Here is a 23,670-nt window from a genome sequence, read left to right as displayed (position 1 = left end):
AAAACTATTGTTCTAAAATGAAGGCAAAATACACCCCCAAATAAAAAAAGACTCAGACAATTCATTAGGTATACCTAACAAAAGAGTAAAAAAAAAAAAAAAAAGTTCTTTAGACTAAAAGAAAGTGACACCAAAGGGGGTGGGGGGAACTGGACAAGTTAATTGCATAGGTAATTCTAATATATATTTTCTCTTCTCAAATAATTTAAAGTGATTTACACAACTGTAAAATTGGTTGAGCTTGTAACATACTGAGGTGTAATATATATGACAATAATAGGATAGAGGATAAAGGAAGGAATGGAGCTATATCAGAACAAGGAAATGACCCCAAATATGCACTGAGACAAAAAGTAAAAACAACCCAAATATTCATTAACTGATGAATGAATAAGTACTGTCTATCCATACAATGGATTATTATTTACCCATAAAAGGACTGAAGTAATAACATGTCACGATATGGATGAACCTTGAAAACATTATGCTAAGCAAAAGAATCCAGAAAAAGGCCACATATATGATTCCATTTATGTGAAATGTCCAGAATAGGCAAATTTATAGAGACAGATATTAATGGCTGCCTAGGGGTTAAAAGGGGGTGGTACTGACAGGAATGGGGTATGACTGCTAATGGGTATGAAGTTTCCTTGCAGAATTATGGAAATGGATCTAAAATGGATTGTGGTCTCCACATGGTCAGCCCAAGTCTCTGACCATACAAAAAATTACTAAATCATTTCAAGTGGGTGAACTGCATACGATATGAATTATAGTTCAATAAAAATATTTTAAAACATAAAATTGTATAAAGCAATAGCTATAACACTGTATCACTGAGTTTTTAAACACGTAGAGTCATGATATATATAACAATAACACAAAGGAAAGGGCAGAAAGTAGAACTGTATTAAAGCATAGTAAGTATGGAAGGAAGTAGTAGTTTGTGATAAAGATGCATATTATAATACCTAGAGCAACCACTAAGAAATAACTTTAAAATATAGTAAAATATAAACAAAAGGAAATTGTATATGAGACATATGTATCTTATGTAGAAGAGAAAGAACAAAATGAATATAGAAACAGCAAAATGGCAGACAGAAATCCAACCATATCAATAACAACATTAAGTACAAATTCATTAAACACTTTAAGATTTTACTTTTAAGTAATCCCTATACCCAACATGGGGCTCAAACTCGCAACCCCTAGATCAAAAGTCACACTCTCCACTGAATAAGCCAGCCAGGTGCCCCTCATTAAATATTCCTATCACAAGGCAGAGGTTGTCAAACTGGATAAAAATACCAGATACAACTGCATGCTCTCTGTAAGAGACCTATTTTAGATTGACACACACAAATAGGCTGAAAACAAAAGAATGGAAACATATACAAAGCAAACAGTACCCGTATGAGAGCTGGAGTGACTGTAGTGATTGTTATGGACTAAACTGTGTCCTCCCCAAATTCATATGTGGAAGCCTCAACCCTCAATGAGACTCTTTGTAAACAGGGCCTTTAAAGGGGAAATTAAGATTAAATGAGGTCGCAAGAGTGGGGCCCTAATTCAGTAAGACTGGTATCCTTAATAAGAGGAAGAGAAGCCAGGGATGCCTGCACACAAAGAAAAGCCATGAGAGAGCGGCAAGAAGGCAGCTATCTGCAAACCAAAGAGGAAGGCCTCAGGAGAAATCTCTCTACATATCAGAGCTTAAACTACAAAATTCATAAGGAAACATAAGGGTAAAACTTCAAAGCAGTAGACTTGGCAATGATTTCTTGGACATAACACCAAAAGCACAATGACAAAAGAAAAAATAAATTGGACTGTATCAAAACTAAAAACTTCTATCAAAGGGCACTATCAACAGAATGTAAAGACAACCCACAGAATGGGAGAAAATATTTGCAAATCATATACTGATAAGGGTTAATATCCAGAATATACAAAGAATTCCTACAACGCAATACCAACAAAAAGCCAAACAGGCCAGCTAAAAAATGGGCAAAGGACTTAAAGAGATTATTTCTCCAAAAACAATATATGATACCCAATAAGCACGAGAAGATCCTCAACATCACCAGTCATTACAGAAATGCAAATCACACTGCAATTAGATACCACCTCACACTCATTAGGATGTTCATTAAAAAAAAAAAAAAAAAAGGAAGTGCTGATGAGGATATGGAGAAAGTGAAATTAGAACCCTTGCACACTGTTGGTGTGAACATAAAATGGGGCAGCTGCTTTTAGAGAACAGCAGGGAAATTCCTCAAAAAGTTAAAAACAGAACTATCACATCATTCAGCAATTCCACTTCTAGGTCTATATCCAAAAGAGTTGAAAGCAGGATCTTGAAGAGGTATTTGTACATCTGCGTTCACTGCAGCATCATTTACAACCACCAAGAGGTGGAAGCAATTCAAATACCCACTGACGAATGTGTAAAGAAATGTGGTCTATACCTACAATGGAATATTATTTAGCCTTAAAAATGAAATCTTGTCACATATTACAGCATGGATGAATCTTGAGGATATCAGACTAAATGAACTAAGGCAGTCATAAAAAGACATATACTGTACGATTCCACTTGCAAGAGGTATCTAAAGTAGTCAAACTTATAGAAACAAAAAGTTAGAACAATGGTTTAAGAGGCACTGGGGGTTGGGGAAATAGGCAGTTAGTTGCTCAGTGGATGTAGTTCCACTTTTGCAAGATTAAAGTTCCACAGATCTGGTGCACAACAAAGTAAATACAGTTCAAGCTACTGAATTGTATCCTTAAAAATGGTTAAAATAGTAAATTTTATGTTATGTGCTTTTTTACAACTAAATTTTTTCAAAAAGGAAAGAAATTCTGACACATGCTGTAACATGGATGAACCTTGAGGATATTATACTAATTGAAATAAGCCAGTTACAGAAGGACAAATATTGCCTCTTTCTACTTATCTGAGGTACCTAGTAAGGTCAAATTCCTAGAAACAGGAAGTAGAATGGGGACTGCCAGGGCCTGGGAATAGAAAGGAGTGGAACTAGTGACTGAAGGGTACAGAGTTTTAGTTTGGGAAGATAAAGAGTTCTGGAGATGCATGGTGCTGATGGCTGCAACTGCACAATGAAAAAAATTAAGAAACTGATAGCTGAAACACTCATATTAGGAAAAAAGATCTCAAATCAATAACCTAAGCTTCTACCTTAAGAAACTACAAAGTAAACAGGGTGCTTTATAGCCATCCTACAGTGAATGCTCAGTAGTTTGTGTTGATATGTGACTCATAAATGTAAGCTTTAAGCAGACGTTTACAGAAAAAACACAAATTATAAAACAAGGTGAGGGATAACATAGCAGAAGCTAACCAATTCCACAGAGGTTAAAGAGCAAGAAATTTTAAAAGGGCAAGTGGAGCAACTCGTTTGTTTTTTGACTGAAGGCAGACAAGAATGAGATAAAGGGCCAACTGAGGAAAAAGCTTGGTATTAAGTAGATGTGTCTACGGCGGGAACAGAAGAGAATGGCCAGGACTGCACTGAAAGAGAAAACAAGATGACACAGGTGAGAGGAGAGAAAGGACCCTGGCCCTCTGGTCCACTGTGAAAGGAGCACAGGGCGGGAGGACACGGAAGGGGCCGGCTGTGTAATGAGGTGGTCCCGCTGGGGAATGGGCCACGTCTGTGACTCCCCAAGGGGAACACCTGGTCTTCTGGGGGTGTTTGCCCTGAGAAAGGCAGGTGCCATGCTCTAAAGAGCAGATGGACTGCCACAACGTGTTGACAACTCTAAAGGATGTGAAGTAGGAAATAAGAAAGCATGTCTAGGCTCCAGTCTTAGACTAATCTCTAAAGAGAAGAAAGTCCTTTTTTCTCCTGGTTAGTAAAAGTAACCAGTAAAAAACAGTGAACCTAGAGAACCCAAGAATCCCAATTTTGATGCAGGCTTTAAATTTTAAAACCAGAAAAACTTCCATTATCCCAATTTACCCATGTATAAGTACACAGATATATGTATGGCGTACATACATCTGTATACATACATATGCACATGTGAATATACACACATACACGTACAAAAATGTCTAAGGCTCTTTATGTTTTCAGGTAACTTATCTCTCATCCACAACACGTGGAAATAAAAGTGGATTCTATTTTTAAAACAGATATTCCACAGTTTTACTTGTTCTCAAGTAAAAATATACACAAATGCCTCCTACCCCCAAGATTTTACAAGGCAGTTTTATAAAAATAATTTTGGTCAATCACTTGCAAAACTGATTTCATGGTTTGAGCAAAAGATGCATGTGTCATCCTACCGTGCATACTGCTTGAGTTAGGTGCTTGCATCCCTGGCGATAAATATTACGGACTGCATCAGGCCTTCAAAATAAATATTAAATTATTAAGACAAAAGGAAAAGATGTTAAGTGAAACTTTCAATCTTTCAAAATTTAGATAATGAAATTTAATAAGCATCAGGATAATACTTACTGTTTCCTATACCATGAAAGGACTCCATGTTCTAACACTACCCAGAATAACCTCCAGCCAAAAAATCTTGAACTCTAAGGGAAAAATTGGCAAAGATTTTCCAAGCTGACACATATAGATTCAAATACCTGACTGATAAAAAATAAGTTATGACAGTTCTATTGTTGTCTTTCATCTAGATAGTACTACTGAACATTAAAAAATGATCAAACATGGGGGCTCCTGGGTGGCTCAGTTGGTTAAGAGTCTGCCTTTGGCTCAGGTCATGATCTCAGGGTCCTGGGATCGAGTCCCGCATTGGGCTCCTTGCTCAGCGGGAAGCCTGGTTCTCCCTCTCTCTCTTCCTGTTGCTCCCCCTGCTTGTGTTCCATCAAATAAAATTTTTTTAAAAGTTTAAAAAAATTTTTAAAAGTATCAAACATGAACGAAGGTACTCAGTGCAGTAATGAAAACATTTTATCACTACAGAGGGACAGGAATAGAAGAAATGCCATACTAATAAGACCAATAACACCAACTGTTTATAGTTCTGACAATATTGTTCAGGGATATTTATGGGAAGATTTTCAATTGTGGACTTCAAAGTCTGGAATGAAACACTACATAAAGAGTATTCTGATTTTATACAATATAAACATACTTGTGCATAAATATACAGAGGGAGTGCTTGCAAGTGCAAAAGAAAATGCATGCTCTAAAATAATTCTAGAAAATAACTGAACTCCAAGATGCAAAGAAATTTTTAGAACCAGATTTTATGTGTGTGCCCTGTGACAATTCAAGTATTAAATTTCCTAATAAGTCCTCCCTACTTCAATATTCGTAACAAAAACATTGTAATTCTATGATTAAGGAAAAAAATATGTTCTCCCACTCTGTTCTGTATAAGCTTGTCACCTAAAAGTGTCAGACCATCAACACGAAGGACAGCAATTGCTACAATAAATGGAAGCCTAATGAAGTACAGCACTACAGAAAATGGTTAATGTTGTCAGATCCAAGAAAGATTAAGTCAGAAATAATTTTTAAATTTTTAAAAAATTTTATGAGAGCGAGCATGAGAGCAAGAGCGTGAGCGAGAGAGCGAGTGAAAGAGCGAGCGAGCGAGAGCAAGCGAGAGCGAGGGCACAAGCAGGGGGAGGGGCAGAGGGAGAAGCAGACTCCTGTTGAGCAGGGAGCCTGATGCTGGACTCGATCCCAGGACCCTGGGACCATGATCCAAGCCTAAGGCAGACGCCCAACTGACTGAGCCATCAGGCACCCTTTAAATTATTTTAACAAAAACAGAGCACCTGAGAATTCTTTCCAGTTTTATAAATAAAATAATCCCAGCCTACCTTCCAGAGAGGGCCTTCATATCGTTTCAACACTTTGTAGACAACCTGTTAAAAAAATGTTTTCATAAAAAATGCCATCTATATATTTCAAGAATTCAAAATCTTTTTCTAAAAAGGATCATATGCAAGTAATCCGTTACTACGTACTTTGTTACCGATAAGAATGTGTTTCATTTCAGCACCCTGGGCAAGGTCAAGGGGTTTCTGATCTGTGTAAAAACAAAGAAAGAAATCAAGAGCTTAATTGTATATAAAACAGATGCTATTAGAGCATATAATATTCTTTAATTATTCCAACAACCACAGTTTTTTCTTCTCCTCCCAAGTTACCCACCTGAGGCTGCCATCTCAACTCTTTCTGGCCCCCATTTTGGCAGCTAACTATTAAGCCAGCAGGCAAGATTAACTTCAGAACACTCTGTACAGGTTCTGTGATCCTTCAAGTCGTCTTATTTTAAAATCATTGCATTAGCTTCCCATGGCTGCTATAGCAAAGTACCATAAACTTAGTGGCTTCAAACAGTACAAATGAATTCTTTCATAGTTGGGGAGCTCCGAAGTCCAAAATCAGTTTCACTGGAGCCAAAATCAAGGTGTAGATGGGGTCTCACCCTTTCTGGAGGCTCTAGGGGACAATCTATTTCCTCGCCCCTATCTAGTTTCTGGAAGCCACCTGTTGATTTTGTGGTCACATCTTCAAAGCACATCACTCCAACCATGGCTGCCATCCTCCCAGTAAGGACAACTGTGATTACATGGGGCCCACCTGGATAGCTCAGGATTATCTCCCTATCTCAAGATACTTAACTAATCACATCTTTAAGGCAGCCATTATTTGGCCTACCATGGCCACTCTTAAGCTGCTTCACCAGAGAACAGGTAGCAGAGAAAGCTCACAAGCTAAGAGCATGATGGTCCACAAATGAGGACAAAAGAAAAAAGTGATAATGGAGAATGAAACCAGTAAGGCATTATGGGAACTTTTGCAACGTTATACATGCGAGCACTCTATGTTTTGCCAAGCAAGAACAGAATTTGTTAAAGTTACTTTTTTGAGTTCTGAAGTGAGCAGGCCACTATAGGAAGCAAGCTAGCCAAAAAAAAAAAAAAAAAAAAGGAACCTCCTAACCTGGGAGTAGAAAATGGCACTTTCAAAGTAACACACCTAACTGGAACTCAGTTTAAGGTAATATATTCTATCAAATAAACTTATTTTTTTGTAAATTTAAATTCAAGTTAGTTAACATATAGTGTAGTATTGGTTTTTTAGGAGGGCTCTCATCACAAGTGCCCTCCTTAATGCCCAGCACACATTTAGCCCATTTCCCTGTCAACCTCCCCTCCAGCAACCCTGTTTGTTCTCTATAGTTAAGAGTCTCTTATAGTTTGCCTCCCTCTGTTTTTATCTTTTATTTTTCCTTCCTTTCCCCTATGTTCATCTGTTTTGTTTCTTAAATGCCACATGAGTGAAATCATATTTGTCTTTCTGACTTACTTCATTTAGCGTAATACATTCTAGTTCCATTCATGATGTTGCAAATGGCAAGACTTCATTCTTTTTGATAGCTGATCAAATAACCTTTTTATAAATACCAAACAGTGGCTGTGGTGTTAGGCAGCTTTTTGTATGAATTTCTCCTAATGAGGATCTACTATGCACCAACTAATATTTTAGGCACTGGGGATTCAACAGTGAACATGACAGAAAAAATTGGGGGGGGGGCAGGGTAGCATGGAAAGAGAGAAAAAGATAGTAAATCAATAAAAATTACATGGCAGAGGTGCACCTGGGTGGCTCAACTAGGCATCTGGTTCTGGATTTTGGCCCAGGTCACGATCTCAGCCCTGCAATGATCTCAGGATCACGTCCCGCATCAGGCTCTGTGCTCAGCGGGGAGTCTGCTTTAGATTCTCTCTCTCCCTCCCCACCTCACACCCAGCTCTCTAAAATAAATAAATCTTTTTAAAAAATTACATGGCAGATAATAAACCATGTTATGCTGATACTTTTTAAGTGAATGATGTGATACAGAATGATTAGGGTACCACTTCAGACTGGAGACTGGGCAACTGATCAGTGTAGGCCTTTCTGAGGAAAAGGTGTTTAAATTGAAAGGAAGGATCTGGTCTTGAGAAAATATAGGGGAAGGGCATTCCAGGATGGAACACTAAAAACAATTTACTGGGCATGAGAGATAGAAGCCAGAAGCCACATCATGTCAGGGCTTTGTAGGTCAGAACTTTGTGAGTCAATACAGGGCTTTAGGTTATTTTAAATATGATGAAAAGCCACTGCAGGGTTTTAAGAAAAAGAGGAACATGATCTGACTTATGTTTAAAACCGTCAAAGTGTAAAAAAAAAAAAAAAAAAAATTATTTAGAAGGGTAATGGGGGAAATGTGAACTATGGCTATTTGGTGGTTTTGTAAAATTGTTACTAACAGGATGTTATTGTAGCAATGTTTTTTAACAGCTCTGTTGAGATATAATTCACATACCATATAATTCACCCATTTAAAGTGTACATTTCAGTGGTTTTCAGTATATTCAGAGCTGTGCAACCATCATGTGGCTATAGTTTTTTCTAAAGAAGCCCTATCTTTTATAATTATACTGAAATATATTTTTTAAAGATTTTATTTTTAAGTAATCTTTACACCCAACACAGAGCTCAAACTCACAACCCTGAGATCAAGAGTCACATGCTCAAATGACTGAGCCAGCCAGGCGCCCCTATACTGAAATATTTATACACAAAACAACATAGTAACAGGAGAGTGGCCAGTTTGAGAATTCCTGAAGGAGAGTGAAGAGCACATCAATTAATTATACTATTTTTTAAGCTTTGATAACTTCAATAAAAACATTTTTTAAAAGATCACCATGGCTACGGTATGGAAAATGCCTTGTAAATGTGGGCAAGAGAAAAGCAGAGAGAACAGTTACAAAGCAATAGTGATAGTCCAAGTGAAAGATAATAGTGGTTTGGACTAGAGAGTTAGCCATAGATAAAATGGAGACAGAGGAAAATAGAGAAGTTTAAGGGTTTCAGATTTTAAAGGTAGATTTATAGGACTGCCAATGGGTAAAACTTGGACTAATTATTACTTTAGTGGGGAAAATAAAGTGTTAACTGAGAAATTAATAGCCACTTCAAGTTTTCTAGCTAGCATATAGGAAGAGGTCTTATAAAAAGGTCTGCCAACTGTTATTTTTATTCTATCTACAGGGCACTTTTGAGAAATTATTCCTTTAGGCGAAGGGGAGGAGGACAATGTGATTTCTTTCACAGAATTCTGCCCTACACCAAAAATAAATTCTGAACTCCTGCCAACTAGCTGAAATTCCAGTACTAAGCCTTCATTTCTAGATTCAATGCCTAAAGTGCCTGACACACAGTAAGAATTAAATATTTTAACTGAATGAAATAGCCTCCCTACCCAGATGAGCACCATAACCAGTCAATTCAAAATTGTACATCTTTTATCAAACAAAATAAAAACCAGGCATGATCCAATATTTAAATTTTTACATGTTATAAATTTCTTTAGTGAGAACACTAAATAAAAATGTCAACATTCCTCAAAGGAATTTATACAGAATGTAATTTCAATAACATACCAATGGTATATTTACTACAAACCCAGAAGAAATTATTTTAAATGCCATCTAGGAGAATAAACAGGTAAGAATGTCAAAGACAATCGTCCAAAAACAAAAAAAAGAGAAACCTTATCAGATATTTACACATTACAAAAACAATCATTAAAAATGAGAAACTTGAGGGCACCTGGGTGGCTCAGTTGGTTAGGTGACTGCCCTCAGCTCAGGTCATGATCCCAGAGTCCTGGGATCGAGTCCCACATCAGGCTCCCTGCTCAGCGGGGAGTCTGCTTCTCCTTCTGACCCTATCTCCTCTCATGCTCTCTCTCTCAAATAAAAATCTTTTAAAAAAATGAGATACCTGCAAAAGAGAGAGATGAAGCAATGAAAGAGAACAGAAAACAAAAGAGCATAATTTTTTTTTTTTTTTTAAGATTTTATTTATTTGAGACAGAGTGAGAGAGAGCCCAAGCTAGGGGAGGGAGAGGGAGAATAAATTCTTAAAAGGTAGGAGAAAGGCATAAACAATGGACAAGGAAAGATTGCTCGATGAAGGGTTTATTAAAGACAAGTGATTAGCAATTTGAGAGTCTCACACCCTAACACACACTCCCATATAAACGTTGCTTACTCAAAACCCTGCAAAAAACAGGGCTGGGCCTCTGGCTACTTTCCCAGATTTACCCCTCTCCCCCCACTTGCCCTGCCCTAGGCACCGTGACAGCTTTCTTCTTTAAATGTGCCAAGTGCTCTCCCACCCCAGAGCTTTTACACTTGCTTGTCCTCGGTTTTCAATGGTCTTCTGCCAGATATCCTCAGGCCTCACTCAACTCAGCTCTGTGCTCAGAGGCCTTCCCTTACATGCTTTCCAAAACAACGGCGCCCCGCCCCCGACATCATCACTCTCTATCCCCTTCATCCTGTATTTTTCTGCACCTCACTGCCTGACATTATATGTGTATTCACATTTTGTCTATATCCTCCCGCTAGGACATAAGCTCTAAGAGTGTGGGGACTGTCAGGTTTTGTTGGCTGTGGATCCCCAGCACCTAAAATTGTTCTTGGCACACAGTAGAGGGTCAGCATTTGCTTAATGAATGAATGTGATTACAGATAAGCTAGGAGAAAACAATCAAATATTTACCAAATCTTAAGTCTAGAAGTGTTCAAAGAAATCAAAGAAGAGGATCAACAAATTTAAATAAAAATGCAAAACATTTTTTTAAAAAAAGAAAAAACTGGGAAAATTTAGTAGTCGAAAAGCAGATAATTATTGTCCATATTATTGGCGTTTTGGGTGGTAAATTATATCCATGTGAAATACTATCCAGAAGGTGAGCTAAGAAGACTATGCTTCTGGAGACAATATGGAAAAATTGTTGATACTTGATAAAAAGTACGAGTTTAATATGTCAACTCTATTTACAAGCCATAAAACAGAAGGACTAGACACTTTGAGGCATTTGCCAACCCTCACTCTTTCACCAGTATCTGAGCACTGCTCTTTCCACACCCCCTGGGGGAGACATAGCAGCCATGGTTGCACCATAAGGCCCTGTCCCAGAGTTCCAGCTGTCTGTATCAGAGGCAGGCCCCAAACACAGTGGGTGCCATTGGCTTATCTCCCAATGAAATTTAAAACTGAGGTTAGGAAATCCTGGTCTACTGAATGGAGTTCAGGGCAGTCATCTTCCAGCATATATACTGGAAAACTGATCTGCTAAGAGAAAGAAATGAGAGATCAAGCATTGAGAGAAGGATACACATACAATGAGTGGTAGCCTTCTTGATTCCTAATAGCTCCTGATTCTATCCCTTCTGATGCCTGCCTTGTAATACCATGAGATAACTCTGTATTCTGATATTAGTAATACATGACCTTCCTTTTGCCTATACTCTTGAGCTGGTATTTATTATTTTAAACTTAAAAAAAAATTTTTTTTAAAGTAGGCTTCATACCCAGTGTAGAGCCCACTGCAGGGCTTGAACTCACAATCCTCAGATCAGACCTGAACTAAGATCAAGAGTCAGATGCCCAACTGGCTGAGCCATCCAGGCGCCCCTATTATTTTAAACTTTTTTTTTAAAAAGTTTGGTCTACCAGAGAATAATAACTAACGATTAAAAGCTAAGTGTTTATAGGTATTTGGGTCATAGATGATTCCACTTTGTGGGTGCCTTCATTTTCTTCATTTTGAACATAAGCATTAGTTTTGCAATTTTTAAAAAACTGTTCTAAAATAGGTATGAAGTGAGAAAGTTATACAATATGCCAAAGAAAAAGACTATTTTAATAATTTGGTGTTTTTTTTCTATAATGCAGACAGTAGGATTTAAAATACTTTCTCAGAAGGTGTCATCCTGACTTTTATCAAGAACACTTATAAACTATAGGGTTAAAGTATATTTAAACATCAACAATCAAATTTTTTATGTTTACAGGGACATTTCTTTAGTTTAGACTGATATTCACATGGGACTATTAATTCTTGCTACACTAGAATGCTTTTGGAATCCAAATTTTGAAGGAATAATCATTATAAACCACCACCTAAAAAAACTATTCAAGTCTTTGGGAAATTGGTAAAGGCACTAGGAATCATACTGTTAACATCAATTTTAGGGTACTGACTCTTTTGGCACTTTCAGGATTCCTTTGCTTAATTCCCAGGTAGGAAAATAACTTTAGTTCTTAACTAGTAATTAGTAGATAAAATTTAAATTATGTAATGTAGTTGTTCCCACTGCTCTGTAGTTCATAGAGCCCGCTAGGGAAGTCCTTTCCAGGTATCTGTACCCAACTTCCATTATATTTACAAGCTTACCCTTCAGAAAAAGCCTCGAAAGACCACAAATACATGAAGGTTAAACAACATGCTACTAAATAATGAATGGGCCAACCAGGAAATCAAAGAAGACATAAAAAATACATGGAAACATATGAAAATGAAAATATAACAGTCTAAAACCTTTGGGATGCAGCAAAAGTGGTCCTAAGAGGGAACTACATAGCAATACAGGTCTACCTCAAGAAGTAATAAAAATCTCACACAACCTAGCCTTACACCTAAAGGAGCTAGAAAAAGAACAACAGAGCCTAAAATCAACAGAAGGAAGGAAATAATAAAGATTAGAGCAGAAATAAATGATATAGAAACTAAAAAAACAATATAAAAGAAAAATCAATGAAACAAAGCTGGTTCTTCAAAAAAATAGAAAAGATAAACCTCCAGCCAGACTTATCAAAAAGAAAAAGAACCCAAATAAAATCACAAATGAGAGAAGAGAAATAACAAACACCAACACAGAAATACAATTATAAGATTATATTATAAAAAACTATATGCCAACAAACTGGACAACCTAGAAGAAATGGAGAAATGCCTAGAAACATATCAACTACCAAAACTAAAACAGTAAGAAACAGAAAACTTGAACAGACTGGTAATCAGCAAAGAAACTGAATTGGTAATCAAAAATCTCCTGGCTTCACAGGTGAATTCTACCAAACATTTAAAGAAGAGTTACTATCTATTCTTTTCAAATTATTCCAAAAAACAGAAAAGGAAAATTTCCAAATTCATTCCATGATGCCAGTGTTACCCTGGTACCATAACCAGATAAAGACACCACTAAAAAAGAAAACCTAGAGGCCAATATCACTGATGAACATAGATGTAAAAATGCTCAATAAAATATTAGCAAACTGAACCCTACAATACGTTTTAAAAAAAATCATTCACCATGATCAAGTGAATTTACTCCTGGGTTTGCAAGGGTAGTTCAATATTTGCAAATCAACATGACATATCGCATTAGTAAAAGAAAGGATAAGAATCATATGATCGTTTCAATAGATGCAGAAGAGCATTTGAAAAAATATAACATCCATTCATGATAAAAATCCTCAACAAAGTAGGTTTAGAGGGAACCTACCTCAACATAAGAAAGGCTATATATGAAAAACCCATAGCTAATATCCTAAATAGGGAAATATTGAGAGTTTTCTTGATGGTAAGAAACAAGACAGGGATGTCCACTCTCAGCACTTTTATTTACATAGTCCTGGAAGTCCTAGCCACAGCAGACAACAAATAAAAGGCATCCATATTGGCAAGGAAGAAGTCAAACTTGCACTATTTGCAGATGACATGATACTATATATATAGAAAACCTTGAAGACTCTACTAAAAAAAAACTGCTAGAACTGATAAACAAATGCAGTAAAGTTGCAGGATATAAAATCAACATACAGAAATGTTTCATTTCTATATATCAATAATGAAGCAGCAGAAAGAGAAATTAGGGAATCGCTCCCATTTACAATTGCACCAAAAGCAGTAAGATATCCAGGAATAAAGCCATACAACACTGATGAAAGAACCTGAAGATGACACAAAGAAACAGACATTCCATGCTCATGGACTGGAAGAATATTGTTAAAATGTCTATACTACCCAAAGCAATCTACACATTTAATGCATTCCCTGTCAAAATACCAACAGTATTTTTCACAGAGCTAGAACAATCTTAAAATTTGTTTGGAACCACAAAAGACCCTGCATAGCCAAAGCAATATTGAAAAATAAAAAGCTGGAGGCACCACAATTCTGGACTTCAAGTTATACAGATGTAGTAATCAAAAGAGTATGGTACTGGCACAAAAACAGACACATATCAATAGAACAGAATACAAAACCCAGAAATGAACCCACAATTATATGGTTGATTAATCTTCAACAAAGCAGGAAAGGATATACAATAGGAAAAAGAATGTCTCTTCAACAAATGGTATTAGGAAAACTGGACAGCAACATGCAAAAGAATGAAATGGGACCACTTCCTTACACCATACACAAAAATAAACTCAAAATGGATTAAAGACTTAAATGTGAGACCTGAAACCATAAAAATTCTAGAAGAGAGCACAGGCAGTACTTCTTTGACATCAGCCATAGCAACTTATTTCTAGTTATGTCTCCTGAGGCAAGGGAAACAAGAGCAAAAATAAACTACTGGGACTACATCAAAATAAAAAGCTTCTGCACAGTGAAGGAAACAATCAACAAAACTAAACATACAGAATGGAAGAAGGTATTTGCAAATGCCATATCTGATAAAGGGTCAGAATCCAAAATATATAAAAAACTTATAAAACTCAACATTTTCTCCACTCATTGCCTTGACACCTTTATCAAAAATCAATTCTCCCTATATATAGGTTGCTGTCTAGACTCGCTCCTGTTCTACAAATCCATATATCTATCTTTATACCATATCACACAGTCATGGAATTGGGTTACGTGATGGTTAATTGTGTGTGTCAACTTAAACAGGCTAAAGAGATGCCCCGAAAGCTGATAAAACATTGTTTTTGGGTCTGCCTGTGAGGGTGTTTCTGGATAAGATTAGCTTTTGAACAAGTGAACTGAGTAAAGAAGATCTGCCCTCACCAATGTGGGTGGGCACCATTCAATCTATTGAGGGCCTAAAGGCAGAGGAAGAATGAATTCTGTCACTTCTTGAGCTGAGACATCCTTCTCTTTCTGCCCTCTGACATAGGAGCTCCTGGTTCTTCAGCCTTTGGACTCGAGGACTTGCACTGGTGGCCTTCCTGGTCTCAGGTGTTCAGACTGAATTACACCATCAGCTTTCTTGGTTCTCCAGCTTGCAGACAGCATATTGTGGCAGATATCTGCCTCCATAATCACATATATGCAAGATACATATACACACATCCCACATACATGGTATATATGTGACATATGTGTATCTCTCATGTATATCTATATGGATAACTAATTGCCCCAGCATTATTTACTCAGTTCTTTCCTCATCCACTTTTCATGCCACCTTTGTCATCTATCAAGTTCCCCATATGTACATGTTTTAATTTCCAAACTATCTGGTCTGTTCATCTTCATGACCCTGAACTAATACCAAGATCTAAGTGATCTTATCCATCCCCTTACTAACTCTACATGCTGACAATTCCCAAATTTATATCTCCACCCAGAGATCTCTCCTAAGCACAAACTCCTATTTCTGACATCTCACTTGGATTGTAGAATAGGATTTCAAATTTTCAACACCTTAAAAACCAAACTCCTAATTCTCAGCCATTGCTATGCTAGCCTACCCTTCCCTGCAGTCTTACCCTACTCCGTAACTAGAAATTCCCTTTTTCCAGGTCCTCAGCTGAAAGACTGTAAATTCGCCCTCAATCCCTGTCTTTTTCTCATACCTCACATATCCCAGCCATCAGAAAATCCTGACCACTCTGCCTTCAAATTATGTAAAAAAAAAAAAAAAAAAAAAAAAAAAATCCAAGCATTTACATCATTTGTATGGCCACTATCCTGATCCAAGTCAATATCCTCTCTCACCAGATTATTCCAATAGCCTGCTTCCCCTTCTCATCTTCCTAGGATTTATTCTCACAACAGTCAGTGACCATTTTTTAGAACCTAGGTCTGATCACATCACTGCTGCATTCTAAGCCCTCCCACATCTTCCCATCTCACAAAGAGTAAGAGCCACAATTCTTATGATAACCCACAAGGCCTTTCATCATGCAGTTCCCAATGCCTCTTGCCCCAGCATTATTTACTCAGTTCTTTCCTCATCCACTTTTCATGCCACCTTTGTCATCTATCAAGTTCCCCATATGTACATGTTTTAATTTCCAAACTATCTGGTCTCCAACCACTCCTCCTCCAACCACTCTCCCCTCACTCTACTCTGGACAAACTGGTCTCCTTGCTTTTCATGACAGACATCACATACACCTCCCACATCTGCTGCCTAGGACCATCCTCATTACCTAGGTATTGACAGTGCTTCAAGTCTTAAGTACCATTCTCACAGAGCTTTTCCTGCCACCTTTCATAAAGCAGCAACCCTCGATACACCCAACACACTCCCAATTCCTCCTTCCTTGCCTTTTTCCCCTCTCCTAGGCACTGATCTCATCTGACATAATGTTTGCTTTTCAATGGCTCTCTCCTATTAGAATGTAAGCTCCCCGAAAGCAGGGATTTGTTTGTTTTTTTTTTTTTTTCACTGCTCTAGATCCCTAGTTCCTGGAATAGTATTTAGCACATAAACACTAAGTATTTGTTGAATAAATGAATATTTTACTTCCAATAGGGTTCAGAATTAGTCTTTTTATCCAGCAGGACAATCCCCCATCTTCTCTTTCCACTTTAAAATTCACTGCCCTGGACTTTTCTATAGAAATGAGAGTCAGGTAATCAAGTCCTATGAAAACCCTTTGAGGATTCTGGCTGGGATTACTTTGAATTCATTTGGAGAGAATTGTTAGCTTTTTGATTTTGAGTTTTTTCCCCAAAAACATCATAGGTTTCTCCATTTTTAGGTCTTTTATATCCTTCAATTGGAACATGGTTTTTGTTTTTGTTTTTTTGCCGTTACCAAAGCATTGCATTTTTTAAAGTTACATTTTCTAACTCCTGCAATTAAATCATCAAGCTCTTCTTCTATTGCGTTAATCCTCCTTAACTTTAAAAACATGCCTAAATCTCTCTGCCTAAAAAACCTTCCCCTTGGCGATGAAACCATTCCTTCTGTTCTCAAATACCGCAGAGCAGCAGATGAGTAGTGCTACCTCCGCCTCCTCACTGCCTACTCAGTCCTCAACCCCTAACCCTGCTGTTGCTCAACTACCCAGCGGACACCACTCTTTCAGAAAGGACCTCTGGGCACTGAGTCACTGAATCGCACAGTGTCTAAACATCTATCTTCTTCAGTGTAAGTTGCGCATGACAACAAATACACCCTACCCCTTTATTCCACATTTTAAGTCTTCCTTTGGCTTCCATGGAACTGATATTTCCCTCACATCTCCTGAGTGTTTTCCCTTCTCTATCCCCTGGTTTCACTTCTTTGATTCCAGGAAGAACCTATATCTATCCTAGAGATACAGGGAAAGCCTCTCTGGGGAAGACAATTTGAGCTTTTAAAATGAGACTAGGGTTTACCACACAGACAAGCATGAAAAGGGCATTTCTGTCAGGGAGAAGAGCACAGGTAGGGTAGGGACAGCATGGTTAACCTGAGACTCAAACAGTTTGGCATGTCTAGAGCTGACTATGTCCAATACAGTGGCCAGTAATCACATGTAGCTATGCAGTACTTGAAATGTGGCTAATTCAAACTGAGATGTGCTGGTAAGTGCCAAATATACACCAGATTTCAAAGACTTAATATCAAAAAGGAGATGTAAGATCTCACTATTTTTCACTGATTACATGTTGACATGGCTTTTGGATATACTGTTTAAAATAAAATAGATTATTAAAATTTATTTCATTGGTTTTTTACTTTTTAAATGTGCCTACTAGAAAACTTAAAATTACATATGTGGCTCTCATTATGTATCTATTGGTTAATGCCGTCTATAGCATAAAGGACAAAGGAAGGGAGGAGAGCAGAAAATTCTATCATCAATTTTTTTTCCTTTCTATTCCCATTGAGGTCAATAAAAGTTCAGGCCCTAATTACCTCTCGCCCAAGACCACTCCAATGGTCTTACGGACCCCTCCCTATAGTCTTGGTTCTGTCACAACCCATCCTAGATACTGTAACCACATTAATCTTTTTAAAGTACCTCATCTCTCCACTGCTCACCTATTTCTTTATCATGGTCCCCTGAACTTCCAAATTAAGGGGTAAAATGATCTGGCATCTTAAGGCTTTCCACCATGCAAGCCTAATCTGCATTTATAAGATTACCTAGTACTGCTACCCTTTACATGTGTGGATGTACCAAAATGAGGATGTCACCTAAACTTGACTTGAATTTTTTTATCTTCATGCCTCTGTCATACTCTTCTCTCTGCTTAGAATACCCTTTCCAAAATTTAATGATATTCTGTTTATGTTTAAAAAGAAAAATATTGAGTGGTGCATTTTGTTAGAGCTACAGGTATTTAGAGAGGATTTAAAAAAAAAAATCCTACTAGGACTTCAGTCTATACTAAATACCTATTCCTTCATGAAGCCATTTCTAATTACTTAAGCCTTCAACAAACATGCAACATGTAGAAGGTGTCATGTAGCTATACATTACTCTAGATCCCAGGTAAACCAGAAAGTAAGGTATTAGCTCTGCCTTTAGGAATCCAGTCTCATGGGATGCAAATATGTAAGTCAACAATTATCATGGAGTATGATTTTGGCAATGATGGAGGTGAAAAAAGGGTCCTGGTGGACCACTGCCAAATCAAGTCCTAATCCAGGTTTGGTGGTAGGCAGGGGGAAGCATCCTTAAAAGTGAATGGCCCTAATGCAATGTTCCCCCTTTGAATACCCAGGACACCATCTCTGATACTGTCATGCATGTAGAGTTGAAACTCATTACCTGTACATTCCACACTTGCCTTGGTGCCTATTGCTAAAATTTGTAACCCCAAAATCAATACTTATAGCAATTTCTCGGTCATTCACAGGCAAATCCAAAGTGGTGAAAAATTTGAGTCTTCTCATGTTCCCAGCTGAGGTAGAACAAGGTGGCACTCTGCCTTCCTGTTTCAGCTCTCACACAGTGAACAAATGTCCCTATCACAGTCTACCTAGTACTGCCACGTTTTCAGTATTTCTGCTTTTTGTTGGTGGTTTCACTGTTGAAACTGGCCACCAAACATGGCATTGAATTGTTATCTAATGTTCCTAAGAGCAAGAGAGCTATGATGTGCTTTATGGAGAATATATTATATTAGACAAACTCTGCTCAGGCATGAGTGATAGTGCTGTTGGCATAAGCTCTATGTTCATGAACTAACAATATATATTAAAGTGTTTTAAAACAGAAATACACACAAAATAAAGTTATATATTAATCAGTATAAAAATGTTGTGACCAGAGGCTTTCAAGAATGTAACTCCATATTCCCCCTAGGACCAATGGCTCAGTATTCATTAATTCTCTGTTCACAACTTGGCAGAACATATCTATCTTAAATAATGAGAATCAACTATATTCTCTTTCCCTCGGCGGGGGGGGGGGGGGGGGGCGGCCTATTTTAATCATTACTGCCCCCTATGGAATAGGTATTATTCAACAGTTAACTCTTAAACTAGGAAGGAAATTAGTAAGTTTATTTTTTTCTTTTGTGTGAATGCCTTGACTTCAAAATTAAGTAGGAGCCATATAGTTTAACAAAGGCTGGATATTAAAGCAAAGCAATTTTATATGGCACGGATTTATTTTTATAGCTTCCAAATGACCAAAAATGTCTTTTACCAACATGCTTACCATTTTTGTTCTTCAGATTTGGGTCTGCTCCACTTTTCAGAAGCTTTAAGGCACACTGCTTATGAGCCCGGTAAGCTGCGCAATGCAAGGGTGTATTTCCTAACTGATCCGAACAATTAACATCAGGAGGATTGGGCCTGTTGAGCTAACGAATGAAAACATGCAATGCAGAATTACATATGAAAGATAGACTTCCTCCCATAAAACACATTAAGGTATAACTGCATATTCGGGGGGGGGGGCTCAAACTATAGAAGCTGATGAACACCAGAGCTCTAGGAAGCTAGACAGTCAAGGGCTTCTTCCTCACTAAACCAGCAAATCCATGTCACTCCCCATGTTTGTCCTCAAGGTGCCAGGAAAGCTCAGGCCCCACATTCCCGTGACCACAGACACCACGCACTATACCAATGGCACCCCACCACCCCTGGACATTAAGATTTCACTAAGATTTGCTCCCTTCTACCAGTCTTGTGATTCATACTTGGGACAGCAAAAATACAAACCAGAAACCAGTCTCCCATAGGCAGTCATTCAGAAGAGTTAAACTCATAAATGTTAAATGTATAAATGTTAAAGTTCTATGGAATTTGTTCCCAAATGACTGCTTTAAAAACTTCTTTACACAGTCTCCATTTCACAAAGCTTAAAAAATGTTTGAGGCGCTTTATTGGAAACCAAAGAGGCCTTCTCAAATGAGCTGAAATAACTTTAAAGCAAACGGCAATGCTTCAGTCTTGAATTTAGAACCAATTTGGTTTCATGTTTAATGAGACTATGTGGGAAATGGAAACTAGAAAGTAGGTCTCCAAAAGGAAAAAAAAATGGGTAAAGTCTTCAGTCTGTTCTACCATGATATAAATATTCCCAAATATTGTCCCTTCTTTATATGTTACTTTCTAAAAGTGTAGCACACCTTTCAGAAATTATTGCTTATCAAAATTAGAGAAACTTGTTCCTTTATTGGATCCTACATATTGTTTCAGTTTTAATTGGCTTACTCTGGAAAAAATTATCCTTACATTAAGTATTTGCCTTGAAAAATCAGTTTCTTAATCCATCAGGTTTTCAGTAGGGGGTGGGGATGTAAATAAATTCAGAGAAAAATATAATCATTACAATGTATCCTGCTTATACTATAATTATGCCAAGTGTTTTTAGATACTTAAGGATGTTTGTACTATTATTATAATCTCCAGTATTTTGGTCCCACAATTTGACTAAATTATGAAGTTAACATTAAGTTAAAATTTTCCTGAAGGGTAAAGAATACACATTGTTGTTGCTGTTTTACCAGAGCTATGAGTTCTGCTGTTCTGCCTTCTCTCGCTGCTGCCAAAAGTTCTTCTTCAAGCTTTCTTTGTTGAGTCCTTTCTACAGCTGTGAAAGGAAGGTACATGTTACTCCACTTCTAGTTAGATTCCTATAGCAAAATCATTACAAAGGTGTAAGAATAAAGCGATCTGGGGGAAAAAAGTCACAATGTTTTGTATTATAATTCAAATGCAGTTAAAGACTTTATTGTTATTCTCATTGCCTTACATTTCAGATAACAGAGTTTAAACTTCTTTCAGATTCAGATGAATTTATGTTTTCAATTCAGAGGTCTTTAAGTATCTTACTACAATACCCATCACAAATAATTATGACTTACTTTTGCATGCTGAAATACTATTACATATCTGCCTTGGAAAGGTAGATATACTGGGGAGTAGCATTCATACCTTCCAGAACCTTAGAATCTGTGAAAAGTAACAATAAGAAATAGCACTGGTAGGAAGATGTACAAACCATAAAAATAAGTAGATTTATATATACTTATATACTTCCACATAAGATTTAACAAATTTTATAGCACTTACTATATGCCAAGTGCTATTCAAAGCACTTTAAAAGTAGCTTCCAGTTATAAGTCATAGAGATGAAAAAATATAGCATAGAGAATAGAGTCATTATTGTAATAACCTTATATGGTGACAGAAAACTATACTTATCATGGTGAGCAATGTGTAACATATAAAATTGTCAAATCACTATGTTGTACACCTGAAACTAATATAACAGTGTATGTCAACCATACTTCAAAAATGAGTTTGGAAAAAATATATTAATTCATTAAATCCTCATAACTATGCTATGAAGTAGGTGTTACTATTATCCTGATTATACAGATGAAGAAACTGAGGCACTAAGTAGTTAAGGAATTAAACCAAGGTCACACAGCTGGAAACAGAGGAGCTGCAATTTGAACTTGTGCAGGCTGGTTCCAGAGACCAGGCTATTATTACTACTCTAACCTGCTTCTTAAACCACACTTGCAGGGAAAGAGAACAACAGGCAATCTGATTTCAGAGACTGGAATATGCAATAGGGTCTCTTTCTGCTAGATTTTAATTCTGTTCTGGCTTGTAAGAAAGAAGCAATTTCATAGAAAGGCTCAGTAATCTCACTTCAAACATGTGCACAAAATCCTGGTGCCAAGACTGCAAGGGAGTAATTACAAAAGGTTTCTCAGGTCTTCCTGGCTGAAGTCAAGTCATGAACAAAAAAGCAGGTTGGGGAGCCAAGGGACTGGGGAAACACTACCTTGAATATGGCAATAGCTGGAACTAGTTTAAAGAAATGACTAACATTCCTAATGTACCATTATCTTCTAGTCTAACGTTTTTATTTCCACACCCAGACTCCCTCCCCACCTCAGAGGAAGGCACCCAAGCGTCTGCATAGGCTCTCAATGGCTTCTGCTTTTGCTGGGATTCACGCTCTTCACTGTTTCCTCTTACTGGTCCCCTGGCTACTGGACTGTGAGCTCTGAGAACAGTCACATCCCGATCCCTGTTGTACATGCCTCTACTATTACATGTACTACTCAGAGCTGTCATTTATCCCCTCAGTCATTCTTGCAGCCAGATACTGTTCTTACTCTGCTGTGTATCCTAGGCATTTATGAACGTGTCTGGCTCAATGCATATTTGGCCAATAAATATTTGGTGAATAATCAAATAAATGCTTACTCATGTTGGTTCTAGACTTTAGGAAAAGGAGGTGAAGGGTACCCTAATGTTTCTTTCTACATTGCCTAGGTGTATAACTGAAGGAAAATGGGGATTTGGAGTTGAAAACCATGCATATGTTCTTGTCCTGTGCTCATTAAGGACACTGAAAGATTATTGACCCAGCCAATGAAAAGGAAAAATTCCAGTTGGGGAAGTGAGGCTTCTAGAGTGCAGGTAACATTCTGTTTCTTGATGTGCTATTTACATTGACGTGTTCTGTTTGTGAAAACAATTGAGCTGTACATTAATGATGTATACTTTTATACATCTATTTTATACCTCAATAAGTGTGTTTAAAGGAAATATTCCATTCAAAAAATTATTTGTCCTATAAATTTTAATTTTAATATGACAATAAACTATTTTTCTTTTGAATCTGCATCCAGAGTTAATAAGGATGCAGAGATCATGAAGTCTAACTCCATCCTAACAACACACTTATATACATGCACAGGGTAAGTGAAATAGTAATATACTTGAAATGCAGGCAAGAACCTGGCAAATGTACTTCACTGACAAAAGAAAATCACAATTTTGCAATCTCCATGGTAATAAATGGTTCAAGGCAAGAATTATTAAGGCTAAAAATCAACGATTAAGAGATTTGGTTAAAAAAAATAATAAAAGATTATTGGTAAACTGGAAATTTACATTTTTCTTACCACAGATTATTACTTTCAAAGGGAGGAAGTACCTTCACTGTGAACAATGTTATCTGAGTTATGAGAGATAACATTACCAGTAATAGAACAAAATGACATCATGTATCCTAATGTGATGCACTGGTAAAGGATACCACCTCACCATTCCTGGCAAAAATGCATATCCTGAATCTCATTATATGAAAAGGAAAAAAAAAAAAAACCCAGACATTCTACAAATACTTCTACAATTGCCTTCTTCTT

At 37.2% G+C, this 23,670-nt stretch overlaps 1 protein-coding gene across 8 annotated transcripts in view; it reads right to left on the bottom strand.

The window, feature by feature from the left end:
- OSBPL1A (oxysterol binding protein like 1A) overlaps window positions 1-23,670 on the bottom strand; it is a 231,462-nt gene that overhangs the window by 139,718 nt on the left and 68,074 nt on the right. For 6 of the 8 annotated variants that reach the window (XM_025886552.2, XM_073898394.1, XM_073898392.1 and 3 more), the window contains 6 exons: window positions 21,004-21,089; window positions 19,710-19,854; window positions 5,978-6,039; window positions 5,831-5,875; window positions 4,494-4,567; window positions 4,319-4,382 (listed from right to left, as the gene is read on the bottom strand). In XM_025886552.2, coding sequence (XP_025742337.1) covers window positions 4,319-4,382; window positions 4,494-4,567; window positions 5,831-5,875; window positions 5,978-6,039; window positions 19,710-19,854; window positions 21,004-21,089 — 476 coding nt within the window. Of the gene's footprint in view, window positions 1-4,318; window positions 4,383-4,493; window positions 4,568-5,830; window positions 5,876-5,977; window positions 6,040-19,709; window positions 19,855-21,003; window positions 21,090-21,363; window positions 21,452-23,670 lie in introns of all 8 variants that reach the window. The other 2 variants (XM_025886556.2, XM_073898395.1) reach the window with 2 other exon arrangements.

The sequence above is a fragment of the Callorhinus ursinus genome, unplaced genomic scaffold, assembly GCF_003265705.2.
Source record: "Callorhinus ursinus isolate GAN/ISIS: 27379988/994484 unplaced genomic scaffold, GSC_fseal_2.0 scaffold11, whole genome shotgun sequence".
Classification (NCBI taxonomy): Eukaryota; Metazoa; Chordata; class Mammalia; order Carnivora; family Otariidae; genus Callorhinus; species Callorhinus ursinus.
This window is presented reverse-complemented; position numbering and strand designations above follow the sequence as displayed.